This window comes from Octopus sinensis, linkage group LG11 (genome assembly GCF_006345805.1).
Source record: "Octopus sinensis linkage group LG11, ASM634580v1, whole genome shotgun sequence".
Lineage (NCBI taxonomy): Eukaryota > Metazoa > Mollusca > Cephalopoda > Octopoda > Octopodidae > Octopus > Octopus sinensis.
The window spans coordinates 42,106,247-42,123,971 of NC_043007.1; the positions used below are offsets into that span (position 1 = coordinate 42,106,247).

A 17,725-nucleotide genomic window follows, 5' to 3' on the forward strand; every position below is an offset into this window, starting at 1 on the left:
GTAATTTTAATAAATTGCCAAATATCTCCTCAAACACCTCACTCACCCTGAATATATATAATATATAATATACATACATGCATACATACATGCATGCATACATGCATGCATACATACATGCATACATGCATGCATACATACATACATACATACATACATACATACATGCATACAATTGCAACCCCCTGTGTATCTTTCCTATTTCAAGATGGTAATGTGTGATTTTGGAAATATTTAGTTGTTATTTCAAGCAGATGGATTAACAACCTTATAGAAGCTCCCATCTCGTTTCACAAGAGAGCAGTTATTGTCATAATCAAGTATAATAAAGTTTTTTGTTTGTTTGTTTTTTAATTCTTCCATTGGAATCATTTTTTGACTAGGACTAGAAATATATAATTTAACATTATCTGCACTTAATTTTTAAGAGGCTGGTCTGATAACTGATATGATATCATAGATATAAATGAGAAAAAGAACAGGGCCCAAAAGATTACCTTACAGAACATCTCTTCAACTTAAAGATGTTGAAGAATGGTATTCAATACGAACAAACTAAATCCTGTCAGATAATCTTTAACCCATCCTATCATTTATGCATTAAAATGATATTACTGCATTATTTGTATGAATGTGCTGTGACTAACAGTAATGTATGTTTTTTAGTGTGTAAATGTAGAAAATATATATAGTGTTATTATTATCTGTTTCTTTTGTCCAAGTGTCTAGATAAGACAGTAGATGAGTAATTGTAGAGTAATCTGGTGGAAAGCAGTGTTGATTAATTCATAAAAGTTCATTATATTTCCATTGACATTTAATAGGCATTATAGTAATATAATCTTATCTACGATTTGACAGGAAATTTATTTTATGCCTCCAGAAAGATAGAAAGCAAACTTGACCTTGGTAGGATTTGAGCTCATAACACAAAGATTGTTACTAAACACCATCAAAAACAAAGCACTAGGCAAGTACTGAGATCAATTTAATAATACCATAAAGCATGCAGGATATGAATGAAATTACAGGTTTGTTAACCTTCCTGCATTGTATGAGAATTTCCAGCAGCATTCATCATCTCTTCATGCATTCAAATAATTTGACAAAATTTATTGCATTTTAGAAATTCTCCATTATTTATGATGTTTTATCATGTTTCATTGTCCCTTTGTGGAACATTGCCAGTAGAATATTGATTTGGTCTAACTTTTGGTTCATTCTGAAATATGCGGGGGAAAAAAATGGCATGCTGTAATTGGTTTAAACAAAGTTTACTTTTTAATGTATAAGAAATCATGTTGAATGTGCAATTGAAATCAAAATACTTCTAGGCATATATATGTGACAGAACATTGGAGGAATCTCTGGTAGCAAAGCAATGGAGGTTAATTTCGCAAAACTTGCACCAACTAAAGCTGGTATGGATGGAATTCAATCCAAAGCAAACATCCATCCATCCATTTTTGATGTTCACATTCCAGGGAGGGCTATGGAGGGTGTGGTCTTCAGGTATCTCCTCCATAGGGTTATATCAATAACAATTGTCATTAAACTTTGTTACTGGATTCCCAAGCATGACCAGCTAAGACTGGGTATTATCCACCCACCTTGTTCACAGTCTACCACTAAGTTTCCTGCTGGTTGTCTCATCTTAAAGAATCTGTCTTGTGATCCTTTCCTGTGACATTTTCACCACATATTCATAGTACTGGAGCCGAGATTTCTCAATACAGAGAAGTAGTAGCTCAGTCTGGAGAGATTCTCTGATCTCTGAGCTATGCGTCATGTTGAATAATGTTACTCTAGAAATCCTTCAGAGGAACTCCATTTCAGCCACTATTATACCTTTTGGTCATTCCCAACATTCATGATTATAGGTGAGGATAAGCACAAAAACCAAATTGAAGATAACAAATTTAGCTTTCTTATCGACCTCTCCTCTTTTGAGGATCAAATGCTGAAGCTGGGGCATAACTGTAATAGTAGCTGCAATACTAACATCCAGTTCAGCCTTTTGCACCCCCACCATTTGTAATGGTCACAATATACTTAAACTTCTATAAGTGTGCAGCATAAAGGTTGTTTGTGAGGTGTGTGTTTGCAAAACATAGACTTTATGTATCAGAGCACGAAGGACATCATTTGACATGTTGCCATAATAATGCACCAAAGAAATACTGAAATAGCAGATTCAGAAAAGATTATATTTGCTATTTGTCATGATGCTCGTTTGGCTGATAAGGTAAAATACAGTAACAGTTACTATCCATGAATATGAAAGCTTTAATGAAAACTTCAATTTATACACAAATTTTGATCATAAATGTGGAGGTTTAAAGCTGAAATCTTCATGACTCAGCATAACATTTCTACGAAAATCAATGACAATTTGAGTCCCCTGTTGACAAAATATTTCCAGACAGCAAGATTGCAAATAAGTACAGTTCTGCAAAAGTGAAAGTCTTGCATGTTAAATGGATCTGTAGCTCTCACTTTTAAAGGTGATATCACCTTGTCTTATTACAGCAAAACTGAGAAGACAAATAGCTGTGTTATTAATATAAACCACATAAAAACATGAATCTGCATGGAAAGGAGCTATACACGGAATATAATACTGAACACGGTAAACAGTAGAATATTTAGTTTAGTGTATTGTGTTATATATTGGCCATGTAAATTTATATGATATTACCGGAGTAATATGAAAGTAAATGAATTATGTCATTTTAGTCCTTTATGGCTGTGCAACGTCTGTATTTCCTACTATGACAACAACTGAGAAACTTGTTAATAGATCTAAATAAGAAAACATATTTATTGATGTATAATAGGCACTAGTGTATAACAGGTATACCACTAATAGTAGATGAAGAGGTTTTGGAAAAAAATAATACACATGTATAATCTGCACTGTAGGCTGGTGCTAAAATAATTGCAGTCATCATCATCACCATCATCGTTTAACGTCCGCTTTCCATGCTAGCATGGGTTGGGCGATTTAACCGGGGACTGGCGAACCAGATGGCTGCACCCGGCCCCAATCTGATCTGGCAGAGTTTCTACAACTGGATGCCTTTCCTAACGCCAACCACTCCGAGAGTGTAGTGGGTGCTTTTACGTGCCACCGGCACGAGAGCCAGTCAGGTGGTACTGGCAACAGCCATGCTCAAATGGTGTTTTTTATGTGCCACCTGCACAGGAGCCAGTCCAGTGGCACTGGCAACAACCTCGCTTTAATGTTTTATTCAATTGCTACCGGCACAAATGCCAGTAAGGCGATACTGGTAACGATCATGCTTGAATGGTGCTTTTTACGTGCTACCGGCATGGAAGCCGGTTAGCTACTCTGGCAACAATCATGCTCGGACGGTGCTCTTAGCGCTCCACTAGCATGGATGCCAGTCATCAAATTTGATTTCAATTTTGATTCCAATTTCACTTGCCTCTACAGGTCTTCACAAGCAGAGTTTAGTGTCCAATGAAGGAAAGGTATGCATAAGTGGGCTGGTTATAAGTGGGCTTTGATATTGTTGCACCTCTTATGTGTCCATGGCTTACACTGGGTACATCTTATAGAATTTCTACCTACACCATTTCTACAGATTGAGCAGGGCCATCTACCTGAAGGGATTTGTGGTTTGCCTGCCTTCCTACTTATTAGGACTCCAATGTAGCATTCTCCAAGCCTTCCGGCGATTCCAGTCCGACCCCTCCACTTAGCACATCTCCCCTCCTTCAAATGAGCCCATAACATACGAGACCTCTTGGTCCACAGCTTCTTCCCTAACCAGACCTCCCAAACCAGCTCATTCCCCTGATCCCACCGACACACTACCACACTTGCCCTTACACCACCCTTTTCACAGGCACCCATCATCGACCCTATCATATCACTGCCTCCTTCACCTGCACTTCTAAGAATGTCATCTACTGCATCTCTTGCTCTCTCTGACCTTTATACATCGGTCAAATGGGATGCTGCTTGGCTGACTGGTATGTGGAACACCTTTGAGACATCCGACTCGGCAACGACACCCTGGTCTCATGCCATTTCCGCTCTACCAGTCACTCTTTATAACCCCTGTCTATGTTCGGATTCTCCTTGCACAGTGGCCATCTGGACTTGTGTCTTCACCATGAGCAGAGATTAATATTCTCTCTTCAGTCCTTTGCACCACATGGGCTCAATTCTCTTCTCCTCTTCATCTAACCCTCCTCCTATCTCCTCTCTTCCTCTCACACCTACTTCCTTCCACCCATCTCCCCTCTCTTACTCTGACACCTACTTTCTCTCTTCACTCCTACCCACCTTCTCCCTTCCACACTCTCCCTTCACCTGTGTGACCCCTCTGTCTGGCATTCGCCATGATAGATTGCTAGCCACTAAACCTTTTTCTGTTTTCTCTCCCTGTTTATTTCTGTGTTCCTTTCTGTTGAAGAGCATAGGCTCAAAACGTAAAAGACCTTCTCACTTCCTGAGTGTTAAACTAATACATCTGTTTGTTGTTTACACACCTGTCTTTGTCTTTTGTTTTTTTTAAATTCTCACTATTGATAGATTGATAGATAGACAGATAAATTGATAGATAGATAGCTGGATTGATAGATAGATATGTTTTTTATTAATAATTGGCAGAAGTTACAGAGTGGCTCAAGGGCCAAGAGTTTAAGTGCCATTGCATGAAACTCATGTCTTGGCACTTCTCAGAGTGAAACATTATCAGTGAGTCACTCTGAAACTTCCGCAAATTATTGATAAGAAACGAATATATACTCATATTTTGAGCTCTCTTTTCCTGATTGTATCACTAAGCCTATATAGCTGGCCACTGAAGAATTTTTAGATAGACAACTGACAATTGATGAAGAGTCATTCTTCATGTTACTTGTCCTATTTTCTATTTGTTTCTGTCATTGTTTGCATATTGAAGTCATTTGTTTTTGTATTTCATGTTTGTCTTTGATGACGTTCTGTACCCATATATGCATATGTATGTATGTGTGTGTGTGTGTGTATAACATTCGAGCGCGGTCGTTGCCAGTGCCACCGGACTGGCTCCTGTGCAGGTGGCACGTAAAAAACACCATTCGAGCATGGCCATTGCCAGAGCTACCTGACTGGCCCTTGTACCAGTGGCGTGCAAAAGCACCCACTACACTCTCGGTGTGGTTGGCATTAGGAAGGGTATCCAGCTGTAGAAACTCTGCCAGCTCACATATATATATATATTAAGTTTCAGTCAGCTAGCCTTCACTGGCTAGACAAGTAACAAGCAAGTGGATTTGGTTTTGTATCTCAGGCAGAGCCAAGTGAGGTCCCTACATATATATACACACTGTCTAAGAATCTATAAGTTAGAAAAAATGTGTACTCGTATATTTGTTAAGAGTGTGAATATATTAATCGATGTGTACAGTATCATATATCCATTACAGCTGATCTTTACCAATCAGTTTCACGCTAGGGGTTTGGCAGTGTTAGGTAACAGCCTGATAACGTAACCCTGCATTCTTCAGAGGTGGCAGTTATGTATATATATATATATATACAAACTCACAATTTCTTTTGTACTAAACTAGTTTTTGTGTATAATACGCCCCTTTAATTTTAAGGTTTTAAAAACTGGAAAAGTGTGAAATAAGCCCAGTAATATACAAACGTACTCAAAAGTAACTGACAGCTATAAAAAAAAAGAAAAAAACTATGGTAATTTAGGTTTATCCTTTTTTTCCAGTGTTTTTGCAAAGTTATTTTTCTTTACTTAGATACCCCAATTATAAAAGAAAACCTAAGACTGATGAAGTGAAAGGCTATAAAAAAATAGTAAGGAAAAATAAAAAGCGATAAAGCAATTATTGCAAATTTGATCATCCGTAGAAAGTAAAAAGAAAAACAAACTAGTAGGAGTATAAGAGAAGTCCAATCCGTTATCCGCCTTCTGCTCAGTTGTGTGAATGCAGGCGAGCGAGCGAGTCGAAGTGCGCATGCGCCAGTCGTTGATCTAGCCAAGATGATGGCGGATTCTAAATATTCTAAAGGACTGACAGTCATGTCAGGCACAAAACCCGTACCCATGAAATTGTTTGCTACACGGGAAATAGAGAAATCATCGCCCAGTTGTGTCCCGAGGTAAGTGGTCAGCTTTGTAACTAGCCGCTGACATTTGTAGTCTCTTACTTTCTCTCTTTATAGCCAGTCCGCATAAATATATATATTATTACATTTAACCCATTCATTTCTCGTCTGTCTCCGGGAAATGAGAAACTGGAAGATTTGTGGGGAGATTTTTGTTTTCTCCTCTCACTCATCTGTCATGTGATTATTCGGCTTCCTTTTCACCATTGATATCATATGGAAAATTTGAAGGAAAACGAAAAACTGACTGTCGCTGATATTTGTTTGTTCTGTGGTCAGCCTGTTTTTACCAACTCTAGTTCTCTTTATTTTTTTCTTACTAGAAATGTGGATTCTTATTTAGTTTCTTCTCTGCAACAGCCAAAAAAGAATAAATGAAACTACCTAGCATCAACCGTGTCTCGTTTATAATTCTGAGGGTTTGTACCTATATTAAACTGAAGTGATCCCGCAACCCGGGTTACTGTTTATATCTCTTTCTCACATGATACATTGTCCTATGACAAAAGCATAAATGTCTCAATCTTCATTCCTTCCTTCATCTCAAAAGCTCATGCTGCGTGTCTGTAATACATTATTACAGTTTTGTCTTGTTCGAACAGCAGTGTTTATGTATTGCATAAACCTGTAAAAATACTCCTATACATAGTTTCACATAAGAGACATGCGTTCCTACACACCACATTCGAGACATACGTGTGGTTACATATTCATATAAACGCTTACACATACATACACATATTCAAACCGAAACACACACACACACACACACACACACACACACACCACACACACACACACACACACATATATATATATATATATATATATATATATATATATATATATATATAGCGAAGTGTGTGTTTACATATATATAGTGGCATGTTTATAGGATACGTAATCATGTATATGTTTACAGCCATAGGCATGTAGATATATCATACTCGTGTACTCACTTATTCGCCTATATACACGTACAGTTAATTATCGTGTAAGATATACACCTACATAGCGACACATAAGAACGTACACACCCCAATATGCATACATGAACCCCAAAAGCCCAATGTTCTAAAACTGACGCAGACCAACAGAATTACTAACGCACACGCAACTTGTTTAGTCATTTTTCTGATGTAAACACACAAACTAACAAATGCACACATAGTCATGTTCCTGGCCCACTCTCATATATTTAGATATATAAAAACACACATCTATGACACAAGCAATAGCAACACACACACACACACAGCGTAGTCCCAAAAATGAAATTGAAAAATATTAAAACACTAAGCGTATCTTTTCATACACATATTCAAATTAATATTCCCCACATTCCTAATTCGACCTGCTACAAATAGTTGACAGCTCTTCATATCCTCTCTTTCTAAAAACAAATGTACACTTTAGTTAATGTAGTTTTATATATGATAAAATAAAAATACAAAAGACGAAAATATCACGACTTTCATCACAAGTCTGTTCATTCAGAGCTGACTTGGGCCTTTACAACGAAAACATAACAATTTCTTTTACATACATACGAATATAGAGTATTTTTTCTCCCTAGTCCTTACAAATAGGAATTCATGCATAATCCTCCCACATTTACCATTGTCTTTTAGATCCCCACGCATGCATGTTCTCTATTTTTCACACACATATACACCGTCTTTTTAGTGTTTTGGCGCAATGCTCATATGATCCCCCAAAACATCGACTGTATGTCAGCTCTCATGAGCCGGCACTACGACGACCCTTATAGGTGATCATCTTCTTTCGTAAACTATGCTAATTATTAGTCGGTAGTTGTAAAGGTGATTGATTGCTATGGCGTTGATGTGTGCCTGGTAGATGTTTGTAGTATCATCTGTCTGTTGTGGGTGTGTCTCTTATGGTGGTCATCTTGTATGTTTTGGTTTGTGACATGTACATGTATCTCTTGTGTGCGTGTGCGCGCGTACTGCGTTTGTATGTGCGTGCAATCACACACACACACTGGGTGTCGTAGTATTTGGACAAATTTTAAATGCAAGTAACTAGGACTGAAAGAGGTGCATTTGTAAAATAAAATATGTTCCATCATTATGAGACACCATATATATGTATATATTTTCATTTATTTCACACCTCGTATAACATATGAAGATGGTGAGTTTTCTAGTTCCTTATCATCTCTTTAAAATCGTATCGAATGATCGAATCACCTGTCTATTCTCTACTGCTCACATCTTTATTGGTGTTAACCTGCTCGACCGTCAGTGCTCGCCAGGTCAGTACTATGCTGTGCTAGTGATAATTTTGGTGCCGGTGCCTCTGCCCATGTCACTGAAACCCTGTGTGTGTATTTTTTCATCTCCAACCAATATCACCATTACTACTACTACGACCACACTATTATTACCAATGCAATTACGAATACTACTACTATTACTACTATATGTAGTAGTAGTAGTAGTTACATTAGTATCACTCCCATCATCTACCAACAACAAACACTAATATAACTATATTGAAAAACCATAAACATTATGCTGGATGCCATCCATCTTTCAAATTTTTATTATAATTTCCTCTGTAGTGAACAAGATGTTTGTTGAGGGAGAATTAAAAGAAAAATTTAACATTGTTTATTGAAGACAGAAAAGTATAAACGTCAAAACAAAATACAAAGAAATCCAAGAATATTGCGTTTGAACTTGTCACAAGACTTTTTTTGTCTTCCACTTATGATGCTGCCATAGCCGAATCCATTTCCAACTCCCTTTCTATAAATTACTTTTTTTGTTCCCCTTGAAATTGCTGTTGTTGTTTCGCCCCTCCCCCATGTCAGTCTTAATCTAGCAGACCTATGATCAAACACTCCGTCAGTGACCATCCCGTCTTTTTTTTTTTTTATATATTATCGATTACATCATTATCTGTTATATCTTTACCCTTTTTTTAGGGTGCGATTTGTGCGTGGTGACCTTCATCTAAGTTGCTAATAACGTTTTAAAGGAATTTATCTATCTGCAGATTTTACGTCACAATCGGAAAGTTATATATATTTCTCAGATGATCCAGTTGGAAATCAAGGTTTCTTTTTTCCATTTTTCCATCTAAACTCTTTCGAACCCATCTATAAAGTTCGCGAGTTAAATTTGTTGGTGTTTAATCAAGGCTTGATCGGCAAAAGCGTTTAAATTTTTTTTAAACAAAGCAGAACATTGCATTAGCAAAAAGTGCTTAATATTACAATGAGTAAGTACCCAATTAAGAGATGGAAAAATAAAATAAAATAAATCGAGTCCTCATGTTTTATTCTTTTCTTTCATACATAGTAAGTCTTCATATTGAACATGTTTCACTGTTTCAAGCTGTAAACATGTGTTTGTCGTTCGATCCCAGATTAGCCAAACTAAATGTGATTGATATATGTATACTGAACATTTGTTAACGATATGAGGGAATGTAATAATATTAATCCATTTTTGTAGTTAGTTAATCTCAGGGACAAGTGAGCGGTTATGTTCTGTCACTTCTTCCTTTTTTTTCTTGTGAGTGCTCGTTTCGCCCCAGAACCGCTCTAACCTTGCAGACCTTTGATCAAAAGTGTTTCAACGGTGACCATCCCGTGTTATACCCAGATATATTATATCCAGTCAATGCTTTACTTATTGTAGGCGTTATTTAATCCACGGTCAACTTCGATTGAGCACTTATAATCCAGGGTATTCCAGCCATGACTATCTTTTTGATATATCAAAGATTACGTTATCCAATGTATCCTCGTCTTAAGACTATAGGGCACACTGAGGGGAGATTTGGCAGTTATTTATTGCAGGTCGGACGACTATGCAGAAGCTCTCTCTTTAGCGCGTAATTGTATATTTATGTGTATTGAAGGGTTATTTTAAATTAAAAATATCGATGAAGTTCGTAACAATAACTGTCAGTCTACATTTGTAATTTTCAATCTCATTTTTGGTTGAAAGGAGCTTCGACGTGGCCGCACAATATACTAGAAATAGCAGTCAAATCATTCTCAAACAAAAACTCGACCGTCTTAAAATAAAAAAAAAAAGACTCATTGGATAATGTAATTCTAGATGCATTGTAGCTGGGGATATAAAACATACTGGATGGTCGGTCACCACTGGAATGTCATTCGATCGTAGGTTTGTTTGATCAGACCTGACCTGGGGTTAAACCGCAACAACAACAACCTGTCTAAAGAAGACTTATCGTGACGCAAGATGTCGCATTGGCCATTAAACTTGAAAAGTCTGATGTTGCTGTTGTTAACGTTGGTAGTAATACTAATGACGATGTTGTTGCTGCTGCTGCTGTTATTAGCAGTGTTGTTTTCCCCTCTATCTCTATTTGGTCCCCCCACCACCATCTTCCCTCCTTGTCCGTTTGTATCTGTCATTTCTCGTCACAGGTAGCAACCATCCATTCCATACGTTCACATAGTGCTGTTTCCACACGACATTATTGCAATTTTACTTATTCTCCATATAACAACAGAACAACAGTATAGTAGCATTTTAAGACTCGCGCACATTTTTTTCCTTCCCTATACTGTCGTTCAATTAATTCATTCTGTCGTCCTTCCCTCATCTTCTCTCACTCCTCAGTTTTTTCTCTGTGTGTGTGTGTCACACTGACTCTTGTTTTCTCTTTCATTCCGTTACACTCTCGAACTATTTCTCTTCTCTTTCCTCATTTTTCTGTTTCACTCTCTCTCTCTCGATCTGTCTTACGCACACACATTTTCTGTTTCACTCGCTCTCTCTTTACACTCTCTCTTTCTCTCTCTCGATCTGCCTTACTCACGCGCACACATTTTCTGTTTCACTCGCTCTCTCTTTATACTCTATCTTTCTCTCTCTTGATCTGTTTTACTCACGCACACACATTTTCTGCCTCACACTCTTTTTGTCTTTCCTTCTCTCTCTCTCCGTCTTTCGCACACAAGCACACAGTCACAGTTTCACAGTTTCTGTCTGTGTCATTTACTTTCATTGATCTGTTAAAACATTGGTTTTTCATATTATTAAAATAACTTCCTTCATAAATTCTACTGCATTAAAAAAAAATTAACTTTAATAATATACTTAGCAACCTAGCTGTGTGTGTGTGTGTGTGTGTGTGTGTGTGTAAGAGACGTATCAAATATTTTATTTAGTACAATAGCCTATTAAAAGTTGTCTCTATAAGCCATGTTTTTCTTAAATTTTTTTTAATCATTAGTTTGAATATAATATTTTGCAGAGCAAGACAAATCAAGTTACCTCAAAATACACATAAATTACAATATTTCTAATGAATTTCCAAAAACACATGGCATATCTTGCATGAAACTCTATGAAATGTTACTTTAGCAATATTTCGCATTATCAATCTGCAGCTTGCTTTGATCTTTCTAAAAGCGCCTCTAGCAGTTTTCAAATTAAGAGCAAAATGGCAGGAATATTTCTTTGGTGAATAATTCAATCATTTAATAGGTTACCAGAAGTGTATTCCAAAGATATTTTATCATTTCCTTGCAACGCTTTTCTTCTCTGCAAACTCTTTCCACTCCATTTCTTTGGAAACACCAACCGTGTCAGCCTAACTGAATTTGTTGCAGCTAAAAATTTTCTCAAACAGTCTTGAAAATAAGAACTGCACGAGTCTGTCAAGAAATTTTTTTAAGTACCATGTGTCTTGTAAGTTTTTCAGGTTGTTAAAAATTAAAAAAAAAAGAAAGAAAAGAAAACATACCATGAATTAGATTTATTAAATTTTTATCTTTTACTTGTTTCAGTCATTGGACTGTGGCCATGCTGGGGCACTATCCTGAAAGATTTTAGTTAAACATATTGACCCCTATAATTATTTTAATTATTTGTAAGTCTAGTACTTATTCTATCGAACTTTTTTTGTTGAATTTAGCAGTTCAATAAACCAACACCAGTTGTCTTGCAGTGGTAGGAGACAGACAAAAGATGCACACATGTATACACAAACACACACACATGACAGGCTTCCACACAATTTCCATCAATCAAATTCACCCAAGGCTTGGTTGGCCCAGGGCTATAATTAGAAGACATTTGCCTCAGGTACCACTCAGTGGAACTGTACCTGATACTACAAGGTTGCAAAGTAAATTCCTTAACTAGACATCCATGCCTATGCTGTGAATACAATAATTATTTTAAAAAAGTCAAATAACTAAGGAAGGTAACATTGGACAATGTAGTTTTTGATATCTAAAAAAAAGGGTGGGTGTGATGTGGTGGGACCTCCTTTTTGATCATAGATCTACTGAATTAAGACTAACATGGAATTAAACAATAGCAACTATAATTAATATTTATAATTAATATTTATAAATTACATGTTGTCTGTTTCAAATATTGTTTTCTGTCAGGTTTCTCTGGTAATCAATGGATGCATTGTGATTGATTTTTGTTATTTTAATCCAACAACTTTTTAAAATTAAAATCATGTGTTAAACCTCATTAAAATGCAGCAAGATACTTTATGAAAAATATAACAATGCAAATATCAAGAGATAATTCTAAATAAACTTGAAATAGATGAATAAATGACTATATATCAGTTCTCACCTGAAGATTGCAATGGCATGAAAAACAAGTTGTGAAACAAAATCTTAATTTCTGTTTCAATGAAAAAAGAAACTTAGGTTGGAAAAGAAGTCCATTTCAAAATGGGAAATAAATAAATACATTTTAGATCTTAATTGATATCTTTAATCAAGTTAATATTCCTCTTCAGTATTAGTAACATAATTTCACCGATTTTGCAAATTGTCTAGCTTTCAGGCATAAAATTCTTCATGTTTCAAAAAGGAGCAACATTGAATATTATTTTTTTAACCTTTTCACAATTAATAAAACTGTATCCCCCTAAATAATGTTACAATGATTGGTAAAGATGATAATCAGATGGAGAGCAAGGTCAGGAGAGTAAAGAGGATGAAGCAAAAATTCCATATTTAGTGCTATAATCTTTTTGTGTTACTTTGGCAATATGTAGTCTTGCATTACAACTGACCAATAACGGACACATTTTCTTCCAATTTTTGTGGAATACTTCCAGTTGATGACAATACCTCTCTACATTAATTGTTGCATTTTGATTCTAGTGAACCATCTACTCAGTGGATTAGTATGTAAGTGGGTGAGTACCCCACAAACACACATATCCTTGATGTAATCCTCATGCATAATCAGTGTGACACAATGTATGAGACAATCATTCTAACAGTTTCATCCAGAAGCTTTGAATTAACCTGAGATTTATTATAAAAGATGCCATGCAATGAGATCAACATAGAACTTCATGGTTGCAAAACAAACTTCTTAACAATCTGACCATGCCATATCCAGCACTCAAAACATAGAGTGGGGAAGAGACCATGTCACTTGACTGTTAGTCTGTTAATCTGGTATTTTGTCTCTATCCTTTATTTGTTTCAGTCATTGGACTGTGGCCATGTTGGGGTACTGCCTTGACAGGTCTCAGTTGAATAAATTATAAATTGACTCCAGTACCTACTTTTTAAACCTTGTACTTATTCTATGAGTTTCTTTTGCCAAACTGCTATGTTACAGAGATATAAGCAAACACTAGTTGTCAAGCAGTGGTGGGAGAGACCCACACACGCATCACATGCAAAAGCACCACATGCACACACACACCACACAACAGGTTTCTTTCAGTTTTCATCTACCAAATTCCCTGATAATGCTTTATTCAGCCCAGGCTCTAATAGAAGACACTTGCCCAAGATGCCATGCATTGGAACTGAGCATGATGCCAGATGGTTGGGAAGCAAGCTTCTCAGTTTGTTTCTACTTTCTAAGATACTGATTTTGGTGACCAGACTGGTAGCTGGGAGTGCTACTGCATAGCTATGCAGAATGTGACAGAAATTTGAGTTGTGTGTTGAAACCTGTAGTATTGTTGACAATGTTCTTCTCTGTCCTGCAGCACTTAACTATTAATGTTAATAATATCATCATCAGCCCATTATTTGTTCAATTAGTAGATTTTGTTTAATTTATATTAATCTGTGATTGATAATGTGCTATTCATGCTATACTGAAATAACAGTTAGTGATATTTTATCTTCAGAAGATAAGTTAATGTTTCATTATTAAGTTAACCTATATTTATAAACTTAATTGATATATTTTTAAAATATATTTCTATATTTTAATCAGTTTACAGGTATATTTTACATGTTTGTGTGTCCACCATACTGTTTTCAATTATACTGCATTCATGTTTCCAGAGAAATTAGTGTTATTAGCCCTCCTAGGTCAGTTTGGTTCCAATATATCTATGATCATTAAAAGCAGTCAATCCATGACTGTCCCATTATTCTAGATACTGTATTTCAGACTACTTTGTTCAAAGTGTTCTCTTGTTAAGGCAACATGTTTAGAAATAGGAGGAAGTACTGGAGTTAAATAGGTTTAAGTTGTAGTTGGTAGAGCTTATAGAAAAGGCGCTGGCAGAATCTTTAGCATGCCGGGCAAAATGCTTTGCGGTATTTCATCTGCCGTTACGTTCTGAGTTCAAATTCCGCCGAGGTCGACTTTGCCTTTCATCCTTTTGGGGTCGATAAATTAAGTACCAGTTACGCACTGGGGTCAATGTAATCGACTTAATCCGTTTGTCTGTCCTTGTTTGTCCTCTCTGTGTTTAGCCCCTTGTGGGTAGTAAAGAAATAGGTTTAAGAATGTTGATGAATAAAGTCTCACTTTTTAATCAGAGGGCACTTTGTTTATGGTCCAGATTGTATTTTGTGCATGGGTTTTATTGCTGTCTGTATTTAACACCAAGTCAGTCATGACAAAGCAACTCTATGGTAATCCCATCTTCTCTTGAGACCCATTGCATGCAAAACCAATGTCTTGGTGTTCATGCCTCTCCTAAGAATGTTAATCCTATACATCCCCTAATATGTAAAAAAAAAGGACTAGCAAACAAGACAATAAGATATTTCCCTCCATCCACCTTATTTAGAGTTGACCGTAAAACACCATATGCAAATAAAAAATACCACTCAGGCTTAGTATGAATAGGAGTAACTAAAGGATTGTTGTTTAGTTCCAGATCATCCCCATCAAGTATCAAAATTATTCCAGCTTCATTTTTTTTCCTACCTGAATTTTTAAAAGGTAAGCTGTGATTTGAGGAAGACTTGGTTATTTTTTTTAAGCAATGACATAGAGGCTCTGTATGTGTGCACGAGTGAGTATGTGCACACATGTACAGTAAGTGCATCATTAGTGCTTGAAACTTGTGTCAAATTGGTTAGTTGTTAGGAAAAAGTATATTCTAAGTAGAATCTTGGTGAAGTAGGTATTTAAATTTTTTTTTTTTCACCTGTGAAAGAAGATTACTTTTAAAGTATCAAGTTTCTCATATTTTCTCACTATTTGAACTTCTAGCTCTGCAGGTGTGAAAAAAATTTTTTTCCTCTTTTTTTTTGTTTTGTCTTCATTTTTCCTGGTACATGTTATTGTTTGTGTATATAGATCTTTGCTAAAAGTTTTAGGAAATGTTTTTGAATGTATCTTAGATGAATATTTTTATTATTAAGGCAGTAAACTGGCAGAATGGGTACCATGTTGAACAAGATGCTTAGTGGGCATTTCTTTCACATTCCAAGTTCTGGGGTCATATAAAATAAGTACCAGTTAAATACTAGGGTCAATGTAATCAACTTGGGCCCCTTCCCTTGAAATTGCTGGCCTCATGCCAAAATTTGGAACCATGATTATTATTATTATTATAGTTGGCAAGCTAGCAGAATTATTAGCATATTGGACAAAATGTTCAGTGATTGTTTACATTTTGAGTTCAAATATTGCCAAGGTCAACTTTGCTTTTCATCCTTGCAGAATTGATAAGTACCTGTCAAGTACTTGGGTCAATGTAATCAACTTACTCTCTCCCCTAACATTGCTAGCCTTGTGCCAAAATTTGAAACTGTTAAACAGTAAGCTGGCAGAATCAATACTACACTGGAGAATGTGCTTAGCAGCATTTCTTCCAGTTTTGTGTTCTGTGTTCAAATTCTGCTGTTGCCTTGAATCCTTTCATGGTCTATAAAATAAGTACCAGTCAATCTATTCAACTTGCTACGCCTTCCAAAATTTCAGATCTTGTGCCTATAGCAGAAAAGATTATCATTATTATTTGGGATTGTAGATTGACTGAAACAGTAGACCATCAAATAAAATGTATTATGATATTTAGCTGTGTCACTGCAGATTCTGATTTCAAATCTCTTGGGCTCAACTTTGCAGCTGATGAAATATGTACTAATCTAAGTATTGGAGTTGATTAAATCTGTTAATTTGTTATCCTCCTCTCACTAAATTTCCATCCTTGTGCCTATGTAATAAAAAAACAAATGTAGATTATTGTAAATTTTCAGGTCAGGTTTTTGTTTATTTTTCCATAAGTATAAGTATAGGACACAGATCTCAAAGCTATATAAGATGTAAAATATGAATTTGTGATACTATTTCCTAAGGGTATTAGTGACATATATGCATGGCACGTGGAGTATTTCGGAACTGGTGCCTGGTTGTAAGACCTTATTTCATTATGGCTTTGTATTTGCATAAAGTTCTATTCACATGTACGTGTCTTTTGTGCTTTGTGTATAACTTAAATCAGTTTATAGCTATTCAACATTTTACTCACCTTTCTAAATATGACTCACCACATATTGTATTTTATATATAGATAGATATGTATATATGAGAGAGTTTAATGTATTTTCTAAATTATTGAATACAAGTAGGTTTACTCATAATGCCAAATAAACACTGCTACTGTTGCTATTTGTATGCAGATTTGTTTCATATATGCCATAATGTCTATTTGAGAGCTTAATTCGTTATACAAAATATATTTACTTTTCAACACTAAGATTTCAGTTCTGAAAAAGAAAAAAAAAGTCACATGCTGCAAATAATAATCCTTTCTACTATGGGCACAAAGCCTGAAATTTTGGTGGAGCGGGGTAGTCGATTATATTGACCCCAGTAAGTATTCAGCTAGTATTTATTTTATCAACCCCTTAATGGATGAGAGGCAAAGTCAATCTTGGCAGAATTTGAACTCAGAACATAGTCAAACAAAACACTACTAAGCATTTTGTCTGATGTGCTAATGATTCTGCCAGTATTGATTAAAATCAATCTAACCCTCACTTTTTTTTTTTACTAGAGACGATGAAAATCTCTTGAATCAAAACCAAAATCTTGCAATTGTGAATGCAACAGACTAACTACTAGGCCATGTGCCTTCGCAATATATATATCTGATGTAGTGCTAATTACTGATCTAGATTTCTTGTCTACATCAAATCCTGTGCATCTAGCGTTCATCAGATGGATTTGAAAATGACATCTTGTGAAATAAAGAATTCACTTTCATAATATGTATGTAAAGATTTTGTTGTAGACTAGAGCATTTGTCATAGACTAGAAATTTAATATCAACTACTATATAATAATATTTCATTCCTTTATATATTGAGTATCCTTATTTTGC

At 35.7% G+C, this 17,725-nt stretch overlaps 1 protein-coding gene across 1 annotated transcript in view; it reads left to right on the plus strand.

Moving 5' to 3' along the window:
• The first annotated feature begins 5,937 nt into the window (after window positions 1-5,937).
• Window positions 5,938-17,725, plus strand: part of LOC115217047 (phosphofurin acidic cluster sorting protein 2) — a 313,884-nt gene continuing 302,096 nt past the window's right edge. Inside the window, exon 1 of the mRNA XM_029786612.2 lies at window positions 5,938-6,136. Within this exon, the coding sequence (XP_029642472.1) occupies window positions 6,018-6,136 (119 nt within the window). The 5' untranslated portion in view covers window positions 5,938-6,017. The remainder of the gene's footprint in view (window positions 6,137-17,725) is intronic.